General features: G+C 38.7%; 4 protein-coding genes across 6 annotated transcripts; 3 read left to right on the top strand and 1 right to left on the bottom strand.

Moving 5' to 3' along the window:
• Positions 1-741: 741 nt before the first annotated feature.
• LOC103700989 (pentatricopeptide repeat-containing protein At4g01990, mitochondrial-like) lies at positions 742-6,273 on the top strand. The gene is made up of 2 exons (XM_008782909.5): positions 742-1,177; positions 4,679-6,273. Exons 1-2 carry the CDS (start codon positions 869-871, stop codon positions 5,912-5,914), a joined length of 1,545 nt encoding a protein of 514 aa, XP_008781131.1. The 5' UTR covers positions 742-868; the 3' UTR covers positions 5,915-6,273.
• A 134-nt stretch (positions 6,274-6,407) lies between these two features.
• Positions 6,408-9,343, top strand: LOC148702638 (uncharacterized). The gene is made up of 3 exons (XM_088702641.2): positions 6,408-8,826; positions 8,939-8,983; positions 9,089-9,343. Exons 1-3 carry the CDS (start codon positions 8,731-8,733, stop codon positions 9,341-9,343), a joined length of 396 nt encoding a protein of 131 aa, XP_088558767.1. The 5' UTR covers positions 6,408-8,730.
• A 714-nt stretch (positions 9,344-10,057) lies between these two features.
• On the top strand, positions 10,058-11,316 carry LOC103700991 (uncharacterized). The gene is made up of 3 exons (XM_088702640.2): positions 10,058-10,179; positions 10,330-10,374; positions 10,473-11,316. The coding sequence occupies exons 1-3, from the start codon at positions 10,087-10,089 to the stop codon at positions 10,959-10,961; spliced, it is 627 nt and encodes a 208-aa protein (XP_088558766.1). The 5' UTR covers positions 10,058-10,086; the 3' UTR covers positions 10,962-11,316.
• Positions 11,317-12,082: 766 nt separating this feature from the next.
• On the bottom strand, positions 12,083-22,695 carry HCF107 (high chlorophyll fluorescent 107). 3 transcript variants are annotated; one of them, XM_008782913.5, is made up of 8 exons: positions 22,078-22,680; positions 20,857-21,000; positions 19,528-19,833; positions 19,352-19,411; positions 17,606-17,851; positions 16,884-16,994; positions 14,129-14,305; positions 12,083-12,715 (listed from the first exon to the last, which is right to left on the bottom strand). In XM_008782913.5, the coding sequence occupies exons 1-8, from the start codon at positions 22,666-22,668 to the stop codon at positions 12,332-12,334; spliced, it is 2,019 nt and encodes a 672-aa protein (XP_008781135.4). In that variant the 5' UTR covers positions 22,669-22,680; the 3' UTR covers positions 12,083-12,331. The 3 variants fall into 3 exon arrangements, with proteins under 3 accessions (XP_008781135.4, XP_038980463.2, XP_008781137.4); XM_039124535.3 differs by lacking the exon at positions 14,129-14,305 and having other exon boundaries at positions 22,078-22,681; XM_008782915.4 differs by lacking the exons at positions 19,352-19,411; positions 19,528-19,833 and having other exon boundaries at positions 22,078-22,695.
• Between the last annotated feature and the right edge of the window lie 823 nt (positions 22,696-23,518).

Genomic DNA, 23,518 nt, shown 5'->3' with positions numbered 1-23,518 from the left:
ATGTTATCAATTGATGGGAAAAACAACTAAATGGGAATCACTATGCTATTCAAAAATGAGAATACCAGTAAACCAATCAGTCCTCTAATTGATATGGAGTTTGCTTTTTTGGTTTTCAATCAATAATCCATTTGAAGAGGCAAAATCTAGTATTTGTTGCCATCAATTACTTTTCTACATTTAATGAAAGAGTAAATTACAAAAATTTTCTATGATTTGCCTTTATTATACTTATGCCTAATAGTTTGTAAAACCTATACTTATGCCTATTACTTATCGATTCTTGAGTAGAAATAAGGATATACACATTTTCTTATGTTGTTGAGTGGTTGTTGTGTCACTTAAAATTATTTTAATTATTTTTGAAATTTTTTCTGATATAATATTTAGGTGCCATTTAAGATTAATGATTTGACTCATATTTTATTAAATTATAAATTAAAGTGTTGAATAGAAATTAACTTTAGTGAAGCGAGCATAGTTTTTTCAAAATATTAGAGGTTAGTATAATTCATCAATAAATTTAGAAATTTTTTTTTAATTTATTTTTAATAAAATAAAAGGTCAAACATTATTGACAGAAAGGTGTTTCGAAGTGGATAAGTTGGATGGTTCGCACCAATCCGCAATCTCGATGGCCATTGTGAGTGATCCAACGGCTGGAGCCCGAGTAGGATCGTGATCCTGATCCCTCTGCTTGGAACCCCTTTTTCTGTCAATTTTTAAACAGAAGACGGCAGTATTCGCCGACTTTACTGTAAAACGGGTCCGATAGGACCGGCTCTCGCAAAAACCCTCTCTCCGCCGCCCGCGTCGCGATCGCCCTCAAAATCTCGCGCTGTTTCTCCAACCAAAATCGGAGGAGACCATGGCGAAGAACCCAGTCCGGCCACTATCGCTGGTGATAGCAGTGGCCAGAAGGCTATCCACAGCGTCGGTAGCGGCCGGAGAGATGCCGTTGTCGTCGTTGTCGTCGGCAGTGGCGGAGGAGAAAGGAGGGACGAAGGAATGGAAGCCCCTCTATCGCCGGCTCTCGGCTCTGGGCGGAGCGCCGGAAGGAAGCGTAACGAAGACCCTAAACAAGTGGGTGAGGGAGGGGAGGCCAGCGAGGGCGGTCGAGCTCATGAAGTACGTTAAGGAGCTCCGCAAGTACCGGCGCTACAAGCACGCTCTTGAGGTCACCTCCCTTTCTCTCCTCCATTCTTATTTTACCTCTTCTTTGCGGAAATGCTCCTATCTCTTTTCACTTGAATTAAAGTTTCAATCTTTATTGATGGTACTGTATGCGCGAGTCCTGTTCGACTTCAGGTATGGATGAAAAATTATATCCTGTCTTTTATCGGGTTTCACTGATCGAGTATTGATGCTTTGCTGAAAGAATTGGTGGTAGTTTCATTGGAATTGGAAGGAGATGACCAGTTAACATGGATAAATTTTTTAAAAAGTCTATGGAGAAGTTGCTCGTGGCTGAGGATGTGATCCTTTATTGGAGTCAATTGAGAAGAAGGATCGATGAAGCTGACTCCTTATAATTGGGATGCGGATGGTTGGTTAAGGTTATTAAGATGAAGAAAACGTCAGCCTGTGCTTGACAATTGATAAAAAAGAGGAAAAGAAGAGGGGATCTTTTAAAATTTATTTGCAAAGCACAGCTTGTATAAAGACAACCTTAATGATAGAGACAATGAGACTGATGATGTTAATTAGCAAAATTGTTGCAAACTGAACATGTTTTTGGCTATAAGATGAAAATCTGAGACCAAACCTTTTTTTTTAGAAAAGAATGTAATCATGAAATTATCTGAAGAATTATAGATCTGATAAAAAACTTGTCAATTTTAAGAATAATGATCTTCATATTTGTGAATTTCTTGATTATATTATAAGCTATCTGTTGGCATCATGATTTTTTCATTTCCTTTATGTATCTGCTACCCCACATGAAAATTAAACCGATCTCTTTATCTTCTTTTCTATGTACTCCTTCTTCCTTTTCTGTAATTTTTTCGACTTAACTTGGTTTCATCTTTGCTGTTATACCAGAATTTAATGTATCCAGAATCCTTACATGACCAAAAACATTATATACAACCATAGATGATGGTTCATAGTTATATTTGAATAGCCTACATAAGGCATTTCATATAAGCAGGTCTTACTTTTAAAACTACTCCCCTGTTTGAGGGTTGCTAACTCTTAGCACTGTTCCCCATTATGAGAGGCTTATCAGTTTATTTGCTTGTTCTATACAATTTTGTTTTGACTTCAGCTGTTGGCCTTTAGTTTCTAAGAATCTGCTTTTATGGTGTTATGTAGTCACTGTATTTGGCCATTGAATAACGAGGAAAATTTGGCAATGCAACTTTAAGGCCCTAATTACTTTATATGTATTAGAATGCTGGCCATTAATTAGGGTCTAGGTACATAAGGTAAACATGGCCAACATGGGAATATTGAGGTTATGATGTGGTAAAGCAGCAAAAAATATATTCAGCTGAGTATACTAATGAAAAATAGGAGTTGCAACAACAATAACGAAAGAAAAGGACTTGCACCAATTAAGGATAACACGATGGAATGCTGATCCAGGTTTTATGGGCATGTTCAATAAAGATCTTCGTGGTAAGAAGAGGCACAAAAGTTTGCATAGGCTTAAGAAAAAATAGAAAACACTTTTAATAACATGGATGCAATGTGATAACGAATTTGTTAAAGCTAGAAGTGACAAAATGAAGTGACCATAGTTTAAATGTCATAGGTTATAGAAAGCAGACATACATTGGCCTAGAAGAGGGGGCTTACTTGGGACTGTTTGTGGAACCAATGTAATAAGAGAAAACTTGAAAATGCAGAATCATATTAAGAAGAAAACAATGAAATGATAAGTGCAAAATGCCAAGAAAGATACAAAGATTTCCACCTTGTTAATTTATATGATAGAAATAATCGCCTAGATTGTTTATGTAACTTTTTTCTGTTATTACTAGAAGAAATCAAGAGATTAGCACACTGATAATGATCAAAAAATCTCCTTTTTTAATTCCAAAGGATCTACTGATTAGGTGTAAAAGTGAAAATTGTATGTCATATGGAGCACCTTTTAAATCTTTACCTTTGATTCAATGCATCCTCTATCGCTTCTCAGAAGCAAAAAAGTAGAATATGACATCCTTCTAATCAATCCACTTAAGTAACTTAACTCATCCATGTAGATATATAAATGAATGAGTATTTGCCGATATAAGAATATTATTATAGACATACAGTGCATGCATATCTATGTCAATATATGTAATACACCTTTATTTCTGTACCTTTTCCAAACCTGTTTTGATATAGTCATCGTGTGTTTTTAATGGCTTTTATTCCAGCTATTGTTTTAATGGCTTTTATTCCAGCTATTGCTTTGAATCACTTCATTGTCTCTTGACTATTGTACATTATGTTTTTTTTCCCTATGAATCTTTATTTACACACTGAGTGAACCTCTGGATGTGTTGCAAAATATTTAGACAAATATTTGGTATGCATTAGCCTCCATATGCTCTCTATGAAAGTAACTATTATGATATGACTTTAGAAAGCACTACGATGACAAAAATGTGGTTGTGGAATTGGTTTGTATGGCAAGGCAATCTGAAATCTTCCATGTGCATATATTCATATGGAATCAGTTTATGTAGAATCATATAGTAACTTGATGGAAAATTATATCTTTATTAATAATCTATAATGATCTATTTTGGTTAGAGATGGCAATGGGTCGGGTATGGGTTGTGTCGGGTCGGGTCAAGTCGGCCAATACCTATACCTGCCCTGCGATTGAAAACCTTGTACCCATACTCACCTCATACCCATCTTAGGTCAGGTCAGGTTGGGTAAAGTAGATGGGATAAGTTATGGCGGGTCAGGTCGGGTTGGGTTCGACGCCTATAGCTTATAGGTATAATTAATGAGATTAAACTGCTAAATAAATGAGAGAAGCTTATAGCTTAATTCTCTTATGGCTCAATTTTTGATTCAAATGGAGAGAATCCTAACGTACATAAATAACTACAACATATTCTAATAAGAAAGAATTCATACATAAGTCAAAGTAATTGAAGGTTTAGAAACAAAACAAACAAAAATAATCAATTGTTGTGATTTTCACAGAATATATATGTTTTCTAGGTTTCAATAATAAGTAGGGGGGAGGGACGACTGAGGCGAACAAGGCTGTGACAACTATCATCTATTAAGTGAACTAGAGAGGGGAGGGGGGGGGGTGGATTAAGATTGTATAATATCAGATCGAGTTCAGGTGGGGCATACCTTTACCCATACCCATCCTGAACCTGCTTAGGGTATTATATCTAAACCCCATACCCACCCTTGAGTATAAACAGGTCGGGTCGGGTCAGGTACATGATGAGTTGGCTAAAATTGCCACCCCTAATTTTGGTCGAACATTTTTGCTCTATATTCTTTTCTAGTCTTTTTTCCCTCTTTGAACTATCTCCTGATTCATCTTTGTAGGTTAAAAGAGGGGGGAAAAAGCAAACCATAGAAGAAATAAGGAAAAATGATAGACTTCATCCAATGGAAACAATCAACAAATAAATCCTTATACTTGTGCAGATATTTTTCCTATACCCTCCTTCAATAGTCATTTTGACACTCGTCGATCTCCTAACAGCTGATGGATTGGATGGTTAACACAAGAGGAATGAACATGTCCTACACCAACCATGCAATACGCTTAGATCTTATAGCAAAAGTCAGGGGTATTGAATCAGCAGAGGAGTATTTCTCCAAGCTCCCAGAACCTGCCAAGAATGAGCGAACTTATGGAGCCCTCTTGAACTGTTACTGTTCAGAGAAAATGCTAGACAAAGCCATTGCTCTCTATGAGAAGATGAATGAATTGAACATGGCTTCCAGTACTCTGGTCCACAACAACCTAATGTCTCTTTACATGAAGTTAGGCCAGCCTGAAAAGGTCCCCACCCATCTACAAGAGATGAAGGTAAAGAATATTGCCCCAGATAATCTTACATGCTGCATCCTGATGAACAGCTATGCTTCACTTGGTGACATAGACTCTGTTGAAGGAGTTATAAAGGAAATGGAAGAGGAAGATGAAGTTACACTAAACTGGTCTGCATACAGTACCCTGGCTGCCATTTATAGCTCAGCTGGCCTTATTACAAAAGCGGAATCTGCTCTCAAGAAGCTGGAGGAACTTGTAGACAGCCATGACCGGGAGCCTTTTCATTTTTTAATAAGCTTGTATGCAGGGACTGGCAATTTAGCAGAGGTCAATAGGGTGTGGAAGTCTCTGAAAACTGCCTTTCCGAAGCCCACCAACATGAGCTTTCTCACCATGCTTCAGGCTCTTAATAAACTGGATGATATTGATGGCTTGACACAGTGCTATGAGGAGTGGGAGTCATTTTATGTAACCTATGACCTAAAATTGACAAATTTGATGATAGGAGCTTACTTGACGAAGGGCATGGTTAAAGAAGCTGAATCACTTTGGGCGAGGACTTCAGAGAAGGGTGCAGGATTTGACTTCAGGACGTGTGAGTTGTTCTTAGATTACTACTTGAAGAACCGTGAGATGGGTTTGGCTCTAAAATGGTTGGAGAATGCGGTTTCAATGGTGAAACAGGATGAGTGGAAGTTAGATCAAGAGAAAGTTAACACCTTCTTGAAATATCTAGAGGAAGCAAAGGATGTGGAGGGTGCAGAGAGGTTCAGTAAGAGTTTGAAGGTGCTCAACTGTCTCGATACCAGAGCATATGAATCACTGCTCCGTACTCACTTTCTGGCTGGTAGGGGAGAGCCTTCACTTCGTCAAAGGATCAAGGATGATAAGATCGAACTGAGCTCCCAAACTAAAAAGTTGCTCAAAAGGGTCTCTAAATAATAAGTATTCAGTTGATTATTTTGGGCAACTTATTCAAGAGGAAATTGACTTCTATGTTATTCATGATCAACTTCTAGAAATGATGGGATTAGGTCAGAATGAACTTGAACAAAGTTGATTGAAAGGCCATATGATTAGAAAAGGTTGAGTTCTACGCCATTCATTGTAAATTTCTGGAGAGTACATAAATATCCTATATTGGTTTTGGCTTTTTTGAAATGTAAGGGGCTCTTCGGCCTAGTCTATTAGAGGCTAAACCCTTAATCCTTGTCGCTTGCACCTCTTGAATTAGCAAGACAATGTACGATGCTCCACTTCCTGCGTTGGTGATGTTAATATTAATTTGCATAGTTGCCATATCTTTTTGAAGCAAGTGTGCATGATCCTAAATATCCAAATTGAGATTCTATGGGATTCATTAAATTGGAGGGCGGGCATTGACGCAACGATCAGAAACAGTTTCACCACCTACGGGTCCAAGGCTGCATATATTTGACTCTTCCTAGATTTAGTAATAGGGGGAGCCTCTTGCACTGAAATGTTCTAAGAGAATCATTAAATTGGGAATATGATACCAAGAGGCACAATGCATTCTTTTGGCTTTCTTTGTAGCCCACCTTCTCCAGCTCAAGCAAACCAGTTATTTGACGTCTACAGGACATGAGCATATATTTGTGTTCATATGGTGCTCAGCTCTTTAATCCTGTCAATTGCATTTAGTAGGAACCATCATATTTGACCTTGAGAAGGTGCCCATTCCAATCATGGTGATAATCTTACCTATTAAAGGTATACTTCTTTGATCAATGTATTTTAAGAACCTATTAAAAAATAACATGAAGAAAAGGAAAACAACACATTTATACTGAAATTATGAAAGAAATAATAATAATAATAATAGCAATTGTAGATCAAAGAGTCTAGTGGGGGAATATCTACAGAAGTAGGGCTTTGGCAGATTTAAAACACTAAATTGCTTGAGACCGGTGAAAGATGCTGAGGAAAAAGGACGTGGAAATCTGATATCATATTTGTATATGGTACTGAAAAAACTCGGAGGTCCATTGGCAAAGTTCACTACAAATGATTTGATGTTCTTCCCAGCCCACCACCTTACTGCATTCTGGATTTGTGCATCGTTCTCTATACCCTGACGACCATCTTTTCCAAGTAATACATCTCACCGCTGCTGAGGCCTCCATCTGACATTGCCTGATAAGGGGACTCCGAAACTTCGTCCTCTCAGAATTGTTCATTTCACCAGAAGCAGCTCCAATTTTGTTCAGAAGTTCCATGCCAATCTGCCGGGTCCGGTTGTTGCCGGTTGCCGAAGAGTTAGGATGGTCATCGTGTAAGTTGCAGCATTATGGCCACCGACCAATGCCTTGTCCAGGCAACATAATCCTAAGCTCATCCTTCCCAGATTGAAGACATTCACCTGGCGAACATTTTAGCAGAAGAAAGAAATATCAAGTTAACACGACCATTTTTAAGGTACCTATCTATGTTCTTGAAGCCATGCGCCGTGTTTGGGCTTGGGTGTTCGAACACACAGATTGTTGCACGTTAATAAACTTAGGGAATGGGTGTCCTGGCTCGACTGCTTCTATTGAAGAGAAGAAATTACAGTTCAAGAACTCATACACAAACTGATCCGGAACAAACAGTGACTAATGAACCCACTTTAGCAGCACCAATACGCACACTTCTCTCCCACGGTGGTTACCTATAGCTGGGCCATTATCCTACTGGAAAGAGAGTTATCTCTGCTCTGATTGTAAAATTTAACTTTATCGCAATCATCATAAAATATATTTCATCCTAGAGGTTTATGTTGAATCAGAGTTCATATTAAATTAAAATAATTAAAACAAGTGTGGGCCACGTCCGAATGGCCTCAATCAGATATATTCCAATACTGATTTTCAAGGAAGAATGCTGTCTTCATTCACAGTTCTTGTGCATTCTTTATTAATACAATAATTAACTAGGAGTATGTCACAAGTTAGGCAGCCAAAAGCTGTTCGATGGCATGACCATATTATCAGAATTATTATTAAAATATATATTTTTTTTTTCTGGTGACTCACACAAGATGCGCATGATTACATGGAAAAAGAACAGGAAGAAGAAGTTAACGGTAAGAGAAAGGAACAAACTTGAGACTTTTCTAAAATAACTCTTCTAAATAGTGTGCAGCATAGAACAGGAAGAAGAAGTTAACGGTAAGAGAAAAGAACAAACTTGAGATTTTTCAAAATAACCCTTCTAAATAGTGTGTAGGCAACTCAGTTAGTATTATTTTTCTTTCGATAAATATAAGTGGCTCGGAAGAAAACAAACTCTCCTATAGTCTGCGAACATATAGATAGTTAAGGTACCGTGATATTCTTTCGATCTGTACGTGGCCTATCATTGTTGATGGTTTTCTTTTCGCCATCCAACCTTTGTCGTGCAGAACCTGTCTACATGTAGATTTTATGCGGATTTACTTCCGCACATTAATTTTATGGGTTCATCTGCCCATTTATATGAACTTTTATACCGTTGAGACGTTGAGTGCTGCTGTTCCTATACTTATTTCTATACGGATTATCTTCTGCATGATTGCTATATACACGCGTCCGCAGCTGAGCGTACGACTATTCTGGGAAAGGATTTTTTTCGAAATTTCTTCGAAAGAGCAGGGGTTAAGCACGTCGCGGCCTCCGTTTCGCCGCGCTCGCCGCCACTTCTTCTCTTTATAATTAAGTTGCCGTCGGCAAAATGAGCCCAAGAGGCAAGAGTGCTGCGAAATAGGTACCGTGGAGGGAGAGATGAAAGGGGCGAGGCCGAAGCTTAGCCTCGAAGACTACGTCGGTTTCTTCAACGAGCATGGGGGGAGAAATCTCACCATCGCTCAACTCAACCAGGTTAGCAATCTTCTTCAATAGCAACAAAGAGATCTCGGAGATTCTTGCTTCGTTCTTCCAAAGAATTTTTAGATCTTAATCTCTCCGGTTTATCTTGGATAATTTGAATCAGATCGTCCTCATGCACGGATTCATCAAGCTGTACCGGTGCCAAAAGGTCAGATCTCCAAAATCAAATCCTTCTAATCGATCCATCTCAAACCCTAGAACTACTCCTATACCCCTTCTTTTGTTTGGTCATACATTGATCTATTTTTATCAGGCGCACATCCTGATGGCCCTGAGCTCGCTGGAGCTGATGCAGCCGGACCGATCGACACTCCGGCACCGCCTGCCGGTCGCCGGCGCGGCGCTGTCGCTGGACGATGTGAAGCGGGACATTGAGTCCCTCGGTTGGCAGGAGTGCCCCGTGGGTTCGGTGTTGAGAGTGGGTGAGGCAGCGGCGGTGGAGGCCGTGCCGATCTCGTCCTCCGGCGATCTCATCCGCTCCACCCCCGCCACGGACCACGAGAAGTAGACGAGACGAAATGCCGAAAGGAAGAGGAAGCGGATCTCGATCGATGCTTCTCTCTCGTCCTTTATATCGAGCTAGGGCGGAGGAAGGAGACTGGTATAGCGGTATGACCCACGTTTTGGTTCCCGTTTTCCGTTTCCTTTTCTGTTACCGGTGAGTACTTTTTGTCCTACCGTTTTGTATATGGATGGGTCCTTTATTCGATTTCGACCCATGCCATCCACTGTTATTTCCGTCCGTCGATCCATTGGTATGGCCTGCCACGTAATTTTTTGCCTATTCAATTTTGTGAAAAAAAATGGTTTTGAATTTGTGCAAAGTCACGGCAACGGCATTCCACCACGTGCGACACGTGTACATGTGCAAAACTCCGTAGAAGTCCATTACTTGCATGCGAGAATCGTGATATGATGTTTTATGCTTCGGAGGTCTTTGATGAATGGCTGTAAAAATAAAACGGAAAAGAAGAGGCCATGCGGACGCCTGAAACCGAGCGATGGCACAGAGCCTGTAACGTCGTACCACACGCACACCTACCCACCCATCCTGAACGCACACGCTAAGACCTGTAACAAAGGATCAAGTAGTTTCAAGCATAAGCTCGGAACCGTCTGATCAACGTGTTACCAGCTTTGGGGCCATCTTGTCATATGGAAACAAAAACGCCCCCGCGCTCTACGAATGTATAATATAATGTACGCCAAGAAGAGCCAAAAAGTATCCAGGGGAGAGAGAGAGAGAGAGAGATGAAGAGTGAAACGAGGATTACGCCGGAGCAGTACCTCCATTTCTACGAGGATCCATGGCGGTCCAACCTCATACGCGCGCATCTCAATCAGGTTCTTTCTCTCTTCTTGGTTCTTTCCTTTTCCCCAATCTTTCGTGATTCACCTTCTCTTTCTCTTTCCTAATGCCTCTTTCTCAAGAACTTCCATTTCAAGAAGCATTTCTAGCTAATTCCTCTCCTCTTCTTCTTCTTCTTCTTTAAGATCATTGTCATGCATGGCTTCATCAAACTCCACAACGTTCCCAAGGTAAGCACTTCCCTCTCTATGTTTCTTTTCCTATTCAATACGCTAGTATTCGTTTTGGTTTGGGTTTTCGTACTCCCTCCGTTTTTTCTTGCGTCCAGGTTCTTATGCAGGAATCCTTGGGTTCCATCGAGCTGATCCCGCCGACGAGGTCGACTCTGGATGAGGATATCTCGTCCGGCGCGCTCCTGACGATGGCGGAGGTGGCGGAGGACCTCGCCGCCCTCGGCTGGAATGAGTGCGCCGTCCGCTCCCTTTGGACCCTCAAGCCCGCGGCGGACCTCGAGCACTTCACGGCCGCCGAGTCGGATCTCCCCTTCATCGCCGCCTCATCCACCGCCGACCAACTTCCCCGTCCCCAACCCTGCCCCCGTCGCCGCCGCCTACGCGAACGCTTCAGAGCTCCCCCAGCCGGCTTCGTGATAATGGGCAGGCGGCCGAGGTCCAAGCGGAAGCGCGTCTCCATCAACGCCGTCACCGCCGCCGACCTGTTCGCTACCTCCTCCCCGTCCACCGCGTCCTCGTTTCCTCCGCCGCCGTCGACGCCTCCACCGGGCCTCCGTTCACACCGTCGTCCACGCCACCGATGACGCCGCCTCTCTGGTAGCAGTCGTACGGTGCGGGCTGTGGGGTGTGGAGGATTGCTCAACACCAAAACCGATGCCATCTTGACCGTCCAATACGGTTCGAGCCATCCCTTTTGCCCTTCTCTCGGGAGAGAATTTTTTCCTTTTTCCTTTCCTTTTTGGCAGTGAGCGGACTCCATGAGGTGGCGGACGGGACCTGGTTAATGTTTGTTCGTACGCTTCCTTACTTTTGCTGCACCTTTGGTTGGAGTGTGATTACGATGACACCTTTTGTTTTCTTTTCTGAGACTTCAAGGATCGATGATGTGTGGTACGGGCGCTTTTGCTAATATACTAATTCTTTTATTTTCGGACTTCATGGATCTGTCTTTTACTTTTAATGTAACAAATATGTCTTCTGCTATACATGATTTTTGAGACTGACATATCATCCATAGACCCTAATCGATTCAAGATGGATGGTCCTTGCACCGCTGAAAATTACCTGGCAAATTAAAACTTTCATTCGCTCTTATGTTTTAATCAAACACTTTAATGTAGAATATTGCATAGATGTATCTATGGGAACACAGTCAGTTGCTTAAATAAACCTGATCTGAAAAAGCTGACGGATCATAGAATCTTAAAAATAATTTCTAGAATTGCAGACTTCTCTTTATTGGACACCTGTTTGACAGAATCATATTTTCTCACTCTCTGTTCTAATAAAACTCAGCCATCCGAACAATGCAACTACTTGCAGGCTAGATAATATATTTGATAACAGAATAAAATCAAAAACAATTTTATCTCAAAATAGATATCTATGCAACTTCTTGTTTTTCATTAGATTCATCAAATCATTTTTCAATACAACTTCCTAAAGAAACAAACAAACAAACAAAAAAAAGATGCATCAATCTTGCACTCTTCATAACGGATCAGCTTAATTTGATGGCATAAAAACTGGTAAAGGAATAATTTGACAGTTTTAAGATGCTACACTTCTATAATGTTTCTTTACATGAAGAAACGGTCAATAATGCTGTCCTCAATAAAGTATGATGAGTTGGAAAAGAATGCACGAAAAACATGCTGAATAGCCAAATGGATGGAATCCACTCAGACCGTCAATGCGCATAAAATTATCTACCAATCATGACTATAATACCTCTGATAAATAATTGCACCAGTGCGACAAAACTATCCAAACATCACGACTATAATACATAACACATCTGCTATATAATCCAATAGATTGTAATTCCACCAGAATATGCCTACCGTTGTCATCTTGAAAATAGCTGAGACACTGGATAGAAATATGTGCGCTCAAGCAATTGTCAGTAGCCAATATTTCTCCCTACAGAAGTATATAACCTGGAAGCTAAGGATCAAGGCTGAGTCAAAACATTTTTCTGTCCTGATCTCCATATTCTTCTCGAAGACTTATTTCTTCTGGGTTGAAAATTTTCCAAGAGTTCATCCAGTGCTGATACATCAAGAGACAATTTATCTCTGATGAAAGCATCCAAATCAAAGTCGCTTGCCCGAAGACTGGCATTATCTTCACTTCCCTCATCATTACCATTAACGACGGTAGCATCCGAAGCTTCAGTGGTGCTGTTATTTGTTTCTTCCAGGGTTCTCAAGATCTCCTGCCCCTTTAAATTGGAGGTCTGATATAAGTTTAAGAGTCGCTTTATGCTATTGAGAGCAGGATCTATGACGTCAAGAAAACCCATAACCCATGAAGCATCATCCACCACTTCTGTACGCTGTCAATATGAAAGGAATAGTTAATTTTACCTTGTGTTGAAGGCTCTATTATTTGTGGCTAAACTTTGAATGGCTAAAATGACAGGAATAGAGTATTTTTACTATCTTCAGGCTTAGGAAAGAAAGCTAGCAAACCATGTAAGCTGGCTTTCCAGCGAAAACTATCATTTTATTTCTCCTATCAAGAACAAAGAAAAACAAAGATCATTTGACTAAATGAATTTTTTTTTGAAGAACAACAAATTAAATATAACTATATTCATGAGAATAGTTGATAATTCTAAAATATATAACTTAACAACTATACAAGATTGTAGTTGCTGATAGCTATTACGTAGCATCGTTAATAATATAAACACATGCATGGTAACACAAGGACACATTAGAACTGTATGTTGCTATAAAAAAACAAAACATAAAAGTGAAAGAAGGCATGTTAGGTTCAATTTTATGTGCCACTTATGGATACCTAAATGGGCACATCAACCAAGAAAAAGAGAGACATGAAATTTAACATGGACTAAATATCATCTTTCCTGCCGGTCAAAAAAAAAAGCCATCTTTGCTTATGGCTTAATTTGTTTGTGAATTGATCAATTATTTCCATACATTAATTTTTGGTATATAGGGTCATATATATATACAGAGCAAGCACATTTACTAGTAAGAACTTTGTTAAACTTATAAATATAAGATGGCTAATTTGCACTAACCCAGGTGGTGCATAATGTAAACCCAACTGGAAAAGTTAAAGCAGGATTTCTGTTGAGCCTGCCACATTGCAATATTAACTTGTATACTAGACCTAGGGCATAATTCTGTACTAAAAATTGCCAGCAGTTTTGTCAATTTGCTTGGTCCAAACTAAAGATTGTACCATTTAGTTTCCTAGAAACATTTCCTATTTCCTGACCTTCTCTGATTATAAATTTCAGGACATCAAACAGCAGGTCTTATCCCCTCAGTGTGGGGTCAGCCATACAAATGTTTGCGTACTGGTTCGAAGCCTAAACCCAGATCTCTATCATCTGAAGTTGAAATTGCATTTTTCGAAAAAGAAAGGGGCTAGAATGAAATTTGTAAGGCAGTCAAGAATATAAAACTGCATTCTTCATTCAGACAGGTTTCAATCCCCCAAAATTGAAACTCAATCCCCACAAGTTTGCAAAACCTGCTTAAGACACGGACACCTTCTTCCCCAGTTATTCGGTCTCAGCTACCAATGCAACTCATATTTAATCATCTATTTAAATTAAACCAGGTCAATGTAATGAAACAACATTGATGATTTCAAGAAAAAGAAAAGAAAACTTTCACATGAAATAGAAGATGCCATTCCATTCCAAGTTTCAAAATTATCTAACGCACGGGTAGCAACAGAGACAGCGAATGGAAATCATCAAGTAACTAACCTGCTGAAAATAAAGGTTCCGAATTTCTTCCGCTCGAACAGGATTACCTTGCTCCTCCTCTAATGATGCCCAAGTCATCCATGTGATATAACTTTGAGAATTTATGTTCAGTGAAGATCTGAACAATCTTTTAGCAACTGATAGATTACCCATCCTCTGCTCTAGGACCCCCCAAGCCTGCAGCATAACATTAACCAAAATTAAAAATGAATCAATCAAGGTCCGTCGAACCAGTACTAACACCCATACCGGTCGGCGCCCGGTACAGTTCGGTACCGGTTCAGGCCGAACCGAACCGACCGAACCGGTAGGGCGTGCCGATTAACGGACCGGCACACCCTAATTTTCTTTTTTTAGAGTTCTCACTCTTTTTGAAAATTTTCTATGAATTTAAGTCTAATTTAATATTTTTTTGATGTTTTCTTGATTTGTTTTTAATGGTTTTTGATGTTTTTATGATTCCGATTTAACCTAAATGATGCATCTTATTGCTTTAAAATGATAGAAATCATAAAATGAATAGCAAAAAATATCCTCAAATCAAGATACAATCAATTATATACTTTTAAAATCCAACATACATATTGATATCTAAAATCAGGTCAAGTGGCGATGCCTTTCGTAGATATCTGGATCATCAGCATAATTAAAAGGCACATCAACCCAACCATCCTGATTTGGATGCACATCAACCCACGCTGAGGCATTATTGCCATAGTGCCTGCACTGTGGCACAGTGTTCCTTGACTCGGTGCGAACCAACTGGTTACCACTGAGTCAGCATCGAACTGGATAGAACCGACCGATTCTGGCCCAAAAATGACTGGTTTCAGCCGATTCCGGCTCAAAAATGACTAATTCCGGCCGGTCCCATTGAGGTTCTGGCCCATAGGAGGCCATAACCGTTTTTAGAAAGTGAACCGATCCAATTTTGCACCGAGACCGTTTTTAGAGAGGGAACTGATCCAATTTTGCACCGGGTCGGTTCGATACTACCTAAACCGGGCGGTAGGGCTCAGTTCCGCAGACCTTGGAATCAATTAAAAGATAAGCGCTGGAATGTCTGATTGTTATTATGATTAAGATTGCTATTACTTGCCATATGATCTTTAGATACTGAAATTTTCAATGTAAGACTGCACGGCATTATTGATATCTTTTAAGTTGCCAAGCAAAAGATGGTAAATCATAGGCAAACTAGCGGCAATATAATAAAACAGTATTGCAACTTAAAGAATCACTTGAAACAATGAAGGGGGTTACTTGATTGTTTGAGGCAAATAATACATACTCAAGGAGGATTCCCTGACTTTTTGTGTCGCGATATAATATTAAAAACAGAAAGTTGAGCAATTCAAATAATTTATTTTCTCTTTATCTCTCTTTAGCATAAATAAGCTCACTGAATGAAAAATGAAGCAAATCAAATGATGAACCATAAATCTGACTCTGTAGCATTTATATATTCTTACTTGACTACAGTAATTGAAAGTTTTAGATTTCCTGAGACACCAAACTCCAGGTATCACCTCTTAAAATCTAAAATATTGAGTAACATGCCCTAAGATCTAGCAATGAATTTTTTATTAAAAAAGGATCACTAAAATATGCATCTAAAAGTGAGTATATGTATATTAAGCTTGAATGGATTTATTGGCAGCTGATTAATATAATTTTTTCTGTTAGAAAAGTATGGCTGGAGTACTTCATTTTTTCCTCTTGTTTGATAAATATTGTCCTTCTATTTCATGTGCAGAAAAGCTACACAATCATTCTTCTTCGTAAATCTAAACCTCCCAGGACATTTATTGTGGTAATCAAACTAGCCATGATGAGCTTACAGAACTAACAGCTATTATTGTGGTTTAACTTAACTATGGATCTTGTGCATTGATTATAAAAATGCTCCCTATTGCATATGCCATGTAATTGATCATAAAAAAATTGGTGGTTTAAATCAAATCAATAGAGCTTTCATATTTGAAGCTTCTTAAAAGGGTTGATGTATTTTGTTATCAGACCTGCTCCAGTACTACTTAAAAGCAGAATTTCTTTAAAGTCAAAAAATATAACTTAGACATAATCTTTATATATCTCACCAATGGTTCTTGTATGGTATTCTTTTCTACCATCATACCATACTTCATATGTAGCCTACATTCCATATTGGCATTGTTTGAAAAAAAATTCAACTAAGTACTCCTGTTCCGATGGAGAGATTCGGCGGAACTCCATTTTCTTCAGATAGTGCAATTTATTGCAGCTTCATTTGAGAAAAGCTGACTCTGACCCTTGTTCGTCTATCACTTGGCCTTCATTCTAGTACTCAAAGTCAAAAGTGATTTAGCACTCTGTTCCTTGGAATTTCTTGTTGCTAATTGGTATAAGATAATTACATATATAAAAATAAAATATGAGTTTAGAAGAATTCCAACCATGTGTGTATACACTACAACCTTAAGATATGCCAAGGACAACATCGTAGACAAGAATGTGATACACCCTGCTAGGGGCAATTACACTAAACTCCTGATAATCTTTTTTATTGCTGATAAAATATGTTTTCTTCAGGAATTGCCTAATTTATAGATTACATGCCAATCCATTATGTTTCTCAAAAAAAAAAATTTAAAATCAGGTCTGGAAAAGGGTTACAATTTGATTAAAGTAAAATAGAAAAAACACCAAGACCACGACTCCAGATGCTTCACTTAAAAATGATTGGCAGCTACAGATTTCTCCAACTATTTTATACCTGAAGGCAACGAGCAGCACTTTCACTTGTTGAATCAATTGATAGAGCCCTTCGGTAGAGTTCCCGTGCAGTGTTTATGTTTCCTTCCTTCCACTCCATCCATCCCCAAGCCTATAATAATTTCATACCAAAATTAAATTCAGTAGACTTCAAAGAAGCACTTTATCACCAAATCCAAAGGGAATATGGTAGTTGATGTTGACTAGAAATACCTGCATAAAAGAATCACTGGGAATTTTGTCTATGGTTTGATTCTTACATGTCAAGAATTGCATTAAGGTACAAATATGGAACATGTCCTTGACGGTAACAAAGATGTTTGTCAATCAAATGATTATTACCTTATTGGTTGCAAATATGTGAAACCTTACAATTTAAAAGGAGAGCTCTATCATCACAAAAAGATGGGTGCCAAATATTTGTTAAGGCAATTTAGGCAAGATAGGGGCCTATCATGTAGCTAATAACGCCATTAGGACGCATAAATAATCATTGTAACAATTAAGACATATGGTCACACTGGAGCAGAGCTTCAAAGAAGCTCAAAAGATACAAAGAGCTTATGCTGTCAAATTAATGTCTATCCCTCAGTATATACACATGAGTGATTAAATGGCTTTCATAAAAGCAAATTCTGAAGAGAAGCTCAAGATAATGGTAAAATCACATGAATTGAACAACTAGATAAAGATATGGATATATAGAAGAGGAAAACTACTTACAACCCATACTGGTTGGTGTCCTGGGTCTAACTCAGATGCTCTTCTAAACAATACACGAGCAACATTTGCAGATGAATGCTTGTATTCCAGCAAGGCAAGAGACTGAAGGATGACAGGATCCCTAGGATTTACTGCATGGCCAATCTTAAGAAGTTTCCTTCCTTTGTTAATGTCACCCTGACTAGCCTCAAATAATGCCCAGATATGCCAGGCAAATCTGTTTTTTGGACTAGCCTGGACTGCTCTCTGCACAGGAAAAGGATGACACCAAATTGTAGATTTTTCACCATGCAAATATATTTTACTAAATATGAATATGCAGCAGTACAAAGTCCAAATCAAATGAAGAAATTCAGTAGAAGCCCGAAGATTTATCTGTAGTATTTTAAAAACTTGTACTAGGAGAAAATGAGATTGATACCTGTTCCTATTTTTCTAAAGCAGATAATAGGATCAACATTAGAACATATTCAATTTGGATATATTAAAAGGTATTATTTTCATCCCATGATGCTAATAACTAGGTAGAAATGGGTGTCAGTTCATTGCATTGTGACAGCATGTCTGGAAAGTTAATATGTGAACACAAAGAACAGAACAAATAAACAGTTAAGCGGATAACTTGAAGAAAAGGACCTGTTTCTCAAGTTCTTGCTAGATGATCTAATTATATGATCTCAGCATTGCACAGAGCTAAGTTTGAGCACTACTATCTTTATCCAAAAATCACCAAGGAATGATAATTAGCAAGAGAAATAACTAATAAGATCAAAACAAGGAAAAATGACAAGTGAAGTGTTGGAGATAGCTAACAATACTATTTTATATATTAACATAACTATTTTACATATTAACATGTTCAGAATGCTATTCACTTTGGTTATCTTTCTGCATTTTTACAAAACTTTATATAAGTTGAATATTATAGAGTTTGTATGCGGTTGAACTCATGAACCCTTTATCTGACATATTATTCATTGGGTGTCAGCTCCTCGTAATTATGTACAATAGCCTTTTATTGCTAGTTGGATTTTGCTCATAATCCAGCATGGATAGTTTTTTGGGTCAGCAACACCTAATTTCATTGTCCCTAGTTGTTCAGAGTTCAGACAACTTTATGATAGCTTCAATTATGCACTATCTGAGATCTGAATATTTCTGAAAGATCCTATAATTAGATTGGATAATCACAAAACTTTCTGTCTTATAACTTTCACTAAACCATGTTGCTGTGTATCCATGTTACATGACTTGCCACAAACAAATCATCAATGTTTAGTGAGAACACTATGTTTCTAGGGCAACTTATTGGTTATCTAAGCAACTTGTTAGGCTCCTGTATACCCTAAAGGCAACACAAATCATCATTTAGTGGGTTGACTACCAGCTAAGGTAATCCATTTCCTCAAAATAATGCAACATTAGGCAATTACCCAAGGAGCATTATTTTCGCACGTTGTTGGACAACCATTACAAATAGGCCCATAATTCTACCTTATCATTTCTCTATACATTTGTACTTGGTTTTTATCCATGCAGCCCCTAATGCAGTATCTTACTTCACTTCCCTTCTAGTGCATATCCTTGGTTTTGTCCCCAAAAAAAAGGGCATGTACATATCTCTTGCTCCTTCAATACACACATGGAGGTATATATGTGCTAAAAGAAGAAAAGTAATCAACATAACAAAATTAAGCTAAAAGCACATGAAGGAAATAAAGGATAACCTGGAAAGAAATTTGTCACCTCAAAAAGCTGCCTAGCTATGCGGTTGTTCTGTTGTTGCATTTCTACTTGCGCCCATGCCTATTTCATGAGACATGCCTTGTGAATTAAAGGTTCTGATAAAGTATGGATTCATACTCTTCCACAAATATAGGCACCCTTATTGCAAGGCAATATTAAGAAAAGACAACACTCACAAGCCAACTAGCACAGCTTTTTGGGTTGCATTTAGTCGCTTGTCGGAACAAGTAGCGAGCCTGCTTGAAACGCTTTCCTCTAGCTTCAAGTAAAGCAAGTGTTTGGTATACGTACTCATTTCCACCACAATATTTAAGTCCTTTTGCAAGAAGATTCCTAGCCTTCTTAATATTTCCTTGCTCTATCTCCAGAACTGCCCATCCATGCCAAGCAGCAATATGTCTCTTATCAGCTACAGTAGCAGCATCAAAGAGTTCTCTTGCCCTTCGGATATTTCCAACCTTATTTTCCAGGACAGCCCAGCACTGTTTGTTTAAAGGTGAAAGTACACCAATCTGACTGTTTTAGAAGCTTGAGAGGGGGAAAATAATAGAAATTAAATGCAATCAACAAACTTCAGTGAGATACTGAATGTAAAAAAAAGAATCAGCTGTTGCCATGACATATAAAATAAAGACTTTTAGATTGCATACAGGTTTCTTACTTTCTTATAATAACCTAAGACAAAAACTGCAGCATACTTTCTGAAAAGTATTCAAACGACATATCTCTGAGAATTACTACTAATAAATTACCATAAACATCTGATTGTAAATGTCGTAAAATATCAGAGCCACTTATTCTAGTAGTTTGGAGTTTTTGGGAAGTCATTATGACTGTTTACAAGTCAAACATCACTGTATAAATCTGAGGTTCAGGATTCTCTCGTAGAGCATTGCCACCTTTAAAATCTATTTCTAGTAACTCTTAAAAAGGCATTTGTTAGAAAAATGTCTCCCACCAGAGAAATAAAGACAGACAATGGCAAACAATGTTATTTGATATTCAACTGGTTCTGGCAGCCATCATCGATACAATTTAAACACTACGTAACTTTACTGCTTGGCAAAATTTTACCTAGAAACATTTACCCAATAAAGGAAATGAAGATGAGCTCCATCCAACTTTCTCAAATAGCACATTTTACCATGAAAATATGAAATGCATTATCGTTTATTATTTTCTTTCTGTTTTCTATGAATTCAACTTTACCTTATTGGGAGTTACGGTTATCTATCCTATCTCATATGTTGTATCTGCCCAGATAAAAAAGGAATTTAAATTCATGGTGAAAACTACAAAACAACTACATGCTAATGCAATTAGAAGTGTCAAGAGGGAAATAACTGTAATAGGAAGTCCAGGTATCATTATGACGGCTCTATTGTAAGCAGAGTTCTTTGCATCAATTGCAATTTCTAAGCCAAACTTGATGAGGCAAATATAGATGCTGATATGCTACATGACAATCAATTAATATATTGAGACTAAAAATAACACTCACAAACCTGCCAGATATATGAGTTTTCGCTTTGTGTTGCTTGGCAGCCTCTTTCATACACGGCTCTAGCTTCAGAAAATTTTGATTGTTTAATTAAAAGCTTCCCAAGGGCCACATATGGCCGTCCATCTTCAGGCCAAAACGAGATACACTGGAGATAGATAAACACAGCAGTGATTCTAGCTGAGTTCTATTGTTTTTCATGTATAGGTTGAAATTTACTGATGCACAACATTGCAGCTAACTCAAAGATTAAAAATATTCTAATAAGAGTTACATGTCAACCTCAATGACAAGTGTACCATGTAGCCTGAAGATGTAGAATGATATACAGTAACCGTAAAAATGCAACAGAAATACAAAACAATTTGCACCATATCCAGAAAATATTTGCAAGGAAAAGAACCAAAAATTTAACATAGGCATACATCCATGGGCTTGCCATTTGTTTATAAGCTAATTTGAGAATCTTTCCCATTGTTTTCATGTCAGCAATAGCCACTAACAATGTATAACATCCAGAGTAAACAAGATGTTCAACCATGGAAGATTGGATAATACCAAGATCTCATCACATAGTCGCACACTAATCTTGTTCAGTTTTTCTAGGCAATAAATTGTTTCTTTATTATCTTTCACACTCATGATAAATTTCCTTAGGCTGCAGGACCTGTTGTAGTTGATATTCAGACTAACTTCACAAGTCAGAAAATTCTGATAATCAATTTTTTTGGAGAAAATAAAGATAAAATTAATGAAAAAAAGAAATATGAGGAGGAATAGAAAAACACCACGAGGCATGTATTAACGAAATGACAAAACATACGTATTTTTTAAAATAAACATTTTTTTCAATCAAGAGGTGCATAACATTAATGGGAGAAAGTATATTTTCAACATGAAAATACTCAGAAAATAGAGTGGACATTCAAGATTTGCCAATAACAATGAATTAAGGATAGATGATGAGGAGTATGTTATTTTTGAACAAGTCCACAACTGTAAGGCAGATGTTGTATGTCTTTAGGACGGTAACGCAACAAGGTAACAACAGGATAGAAGTTCTCATCATCAGTGTGCTTAGTGTTCTACATAAATTGAGGAAGCCAGTTTCAGCTTCTCATCAATTCACATCCTCAGAAGTCAGAATAATAATTTGCTACAATTACTGCTCAATAGTTTGTTTGCCTAATAACGGATCCAATAACCATCCAGAAATGAAGATTACCTTGAGGAGAATCTCCTCAGCTTCTTTGAACCGAAAATTCCTGGTGAGCACCTTCGCTCGATAAAGCCCCAGCTCCAAGTTGATCGCAAGCGGTCTCTCCTTCGGCGCAACACCAACCCTCTCCGGCTCAAAAATAGGAATCTTCTTAGCAAACTCCGTAAGGCCCTCATCAATCTTAGAAGAAGACCAAAACTTCTCCTCACCCTCACTCTTCGCATAAGCTTCCGTCAGAGAACCAACGGTCTCCTCCGATACCTCCTTCACCGGCCGTCTTACCGCAAGAAATTGCTCCGAAGCTTTCTGATCCCCTTCTCTTTCCTCCTCATCCTCTATTTCGTTCTCTTCATCGGATTCAGAGCAGCGGAGGTGTTCTTGGACAGGGGGCGGAGAGGAGGCCTTGGAGGAGGAAGGAGGGTTCTTGAGGAAGAGAAGGGAGGAGAAGGCCCTGATCGAGATCTTGGTAATAGAAATTGGGAGATTAGGGTTAGGGTTAGGATTTGGAGAGGATGGGGGAAAGCGAGGGAATTGGGATTTGGGGAAGGAGAAGAGCTGCATTCCTTCTCCCACGTCTCTCGATGCTCTCCGCTTCATAAAACGGCACGGGAGACCCTCCGCGGGCTTTTGATTATGGAGTGGCGGACCCCAATTACTTTTAAACCCTTTCACTTACATCCCAGGGCTAATCCTTCAATGGGTAAATCCGCCAATTGGACGGCCGAAGTATTTCTCAAATTGAATCCAATGGACAAGTGGCGGTAGATGGTACAAAGGAATTTTGTATCCTATAAGGGTAGTTTGGTCATTTGGTCAAAAAATCCGGGAATTTCTGGATGTGGTGGATAATGCGCCACGTCGGTCGCTCTTGGCTGGATGGATCAGCTGGCGCTGCTTCTCGAGGCACATAGCAAACCACGATTCCGACTTCAGAGTGTACCTTTTGACACGTGGCACTTTCGATCACCCCCTCTCCTCTCCCTTCTTTTAAGAACTAAGCACGGTTAGGCAGGATAAGCCTTATGCCTTTTAGCCCAAAAAAAAAAAAAAAAAAAAAAAAAAAAAAAAAAAAAAAGAAGAAGAAGAAGAAGAAGAAGAAGAAGAAGAGGCAACAAGAAAAAACGGCCCATAAGTAAAAAGGTACAATAAAATCGATCGAAATGCCCAACACACGGTCATTTCTATCAAACACTCTTCTAGCAGGGCGGGAGCCCAATGAGGGCCGCTACGCGGAGGTGGGCTTGTCCTTTCTTCCCTCTTATCTCTTTTTTTTGGCAAAAAAAAAAAAAAATAATAAGCCTTATGCCTGTCAAAACTGTTATATTAATTTATAACAAATAAGCATTCGGTTTAGTTACCAAACAAGCATAAAGCTTGGAATAAAGTCATAAGCATGCCAAACTGTCATTGAAAAAATAGGCATGGGCGAGTAAAAGTTATATCAACC

This window comes from Phoenix dactylifera, chromosome 8, assembly GCF_051530095.1.
Source record: "Phoenix dactylifera cultivar Ajwa chromosome 8, Ajwa_hap1_PhDact_Kaust_v1.1, whole genome shotgun sequence".
NCBI classification, from domain to species: Eukaryota; Viridiplantae; Streptophyta; class Magnoliopsida; order Arecales; family Arecaceae; genus Phoenix; species Phoenix dactylifera.
The sequence above is the reverse complement of the archived record's forward strand: the minus strand, read 5'-3'. Positions and strand labels throughout refer to the sequence as shown.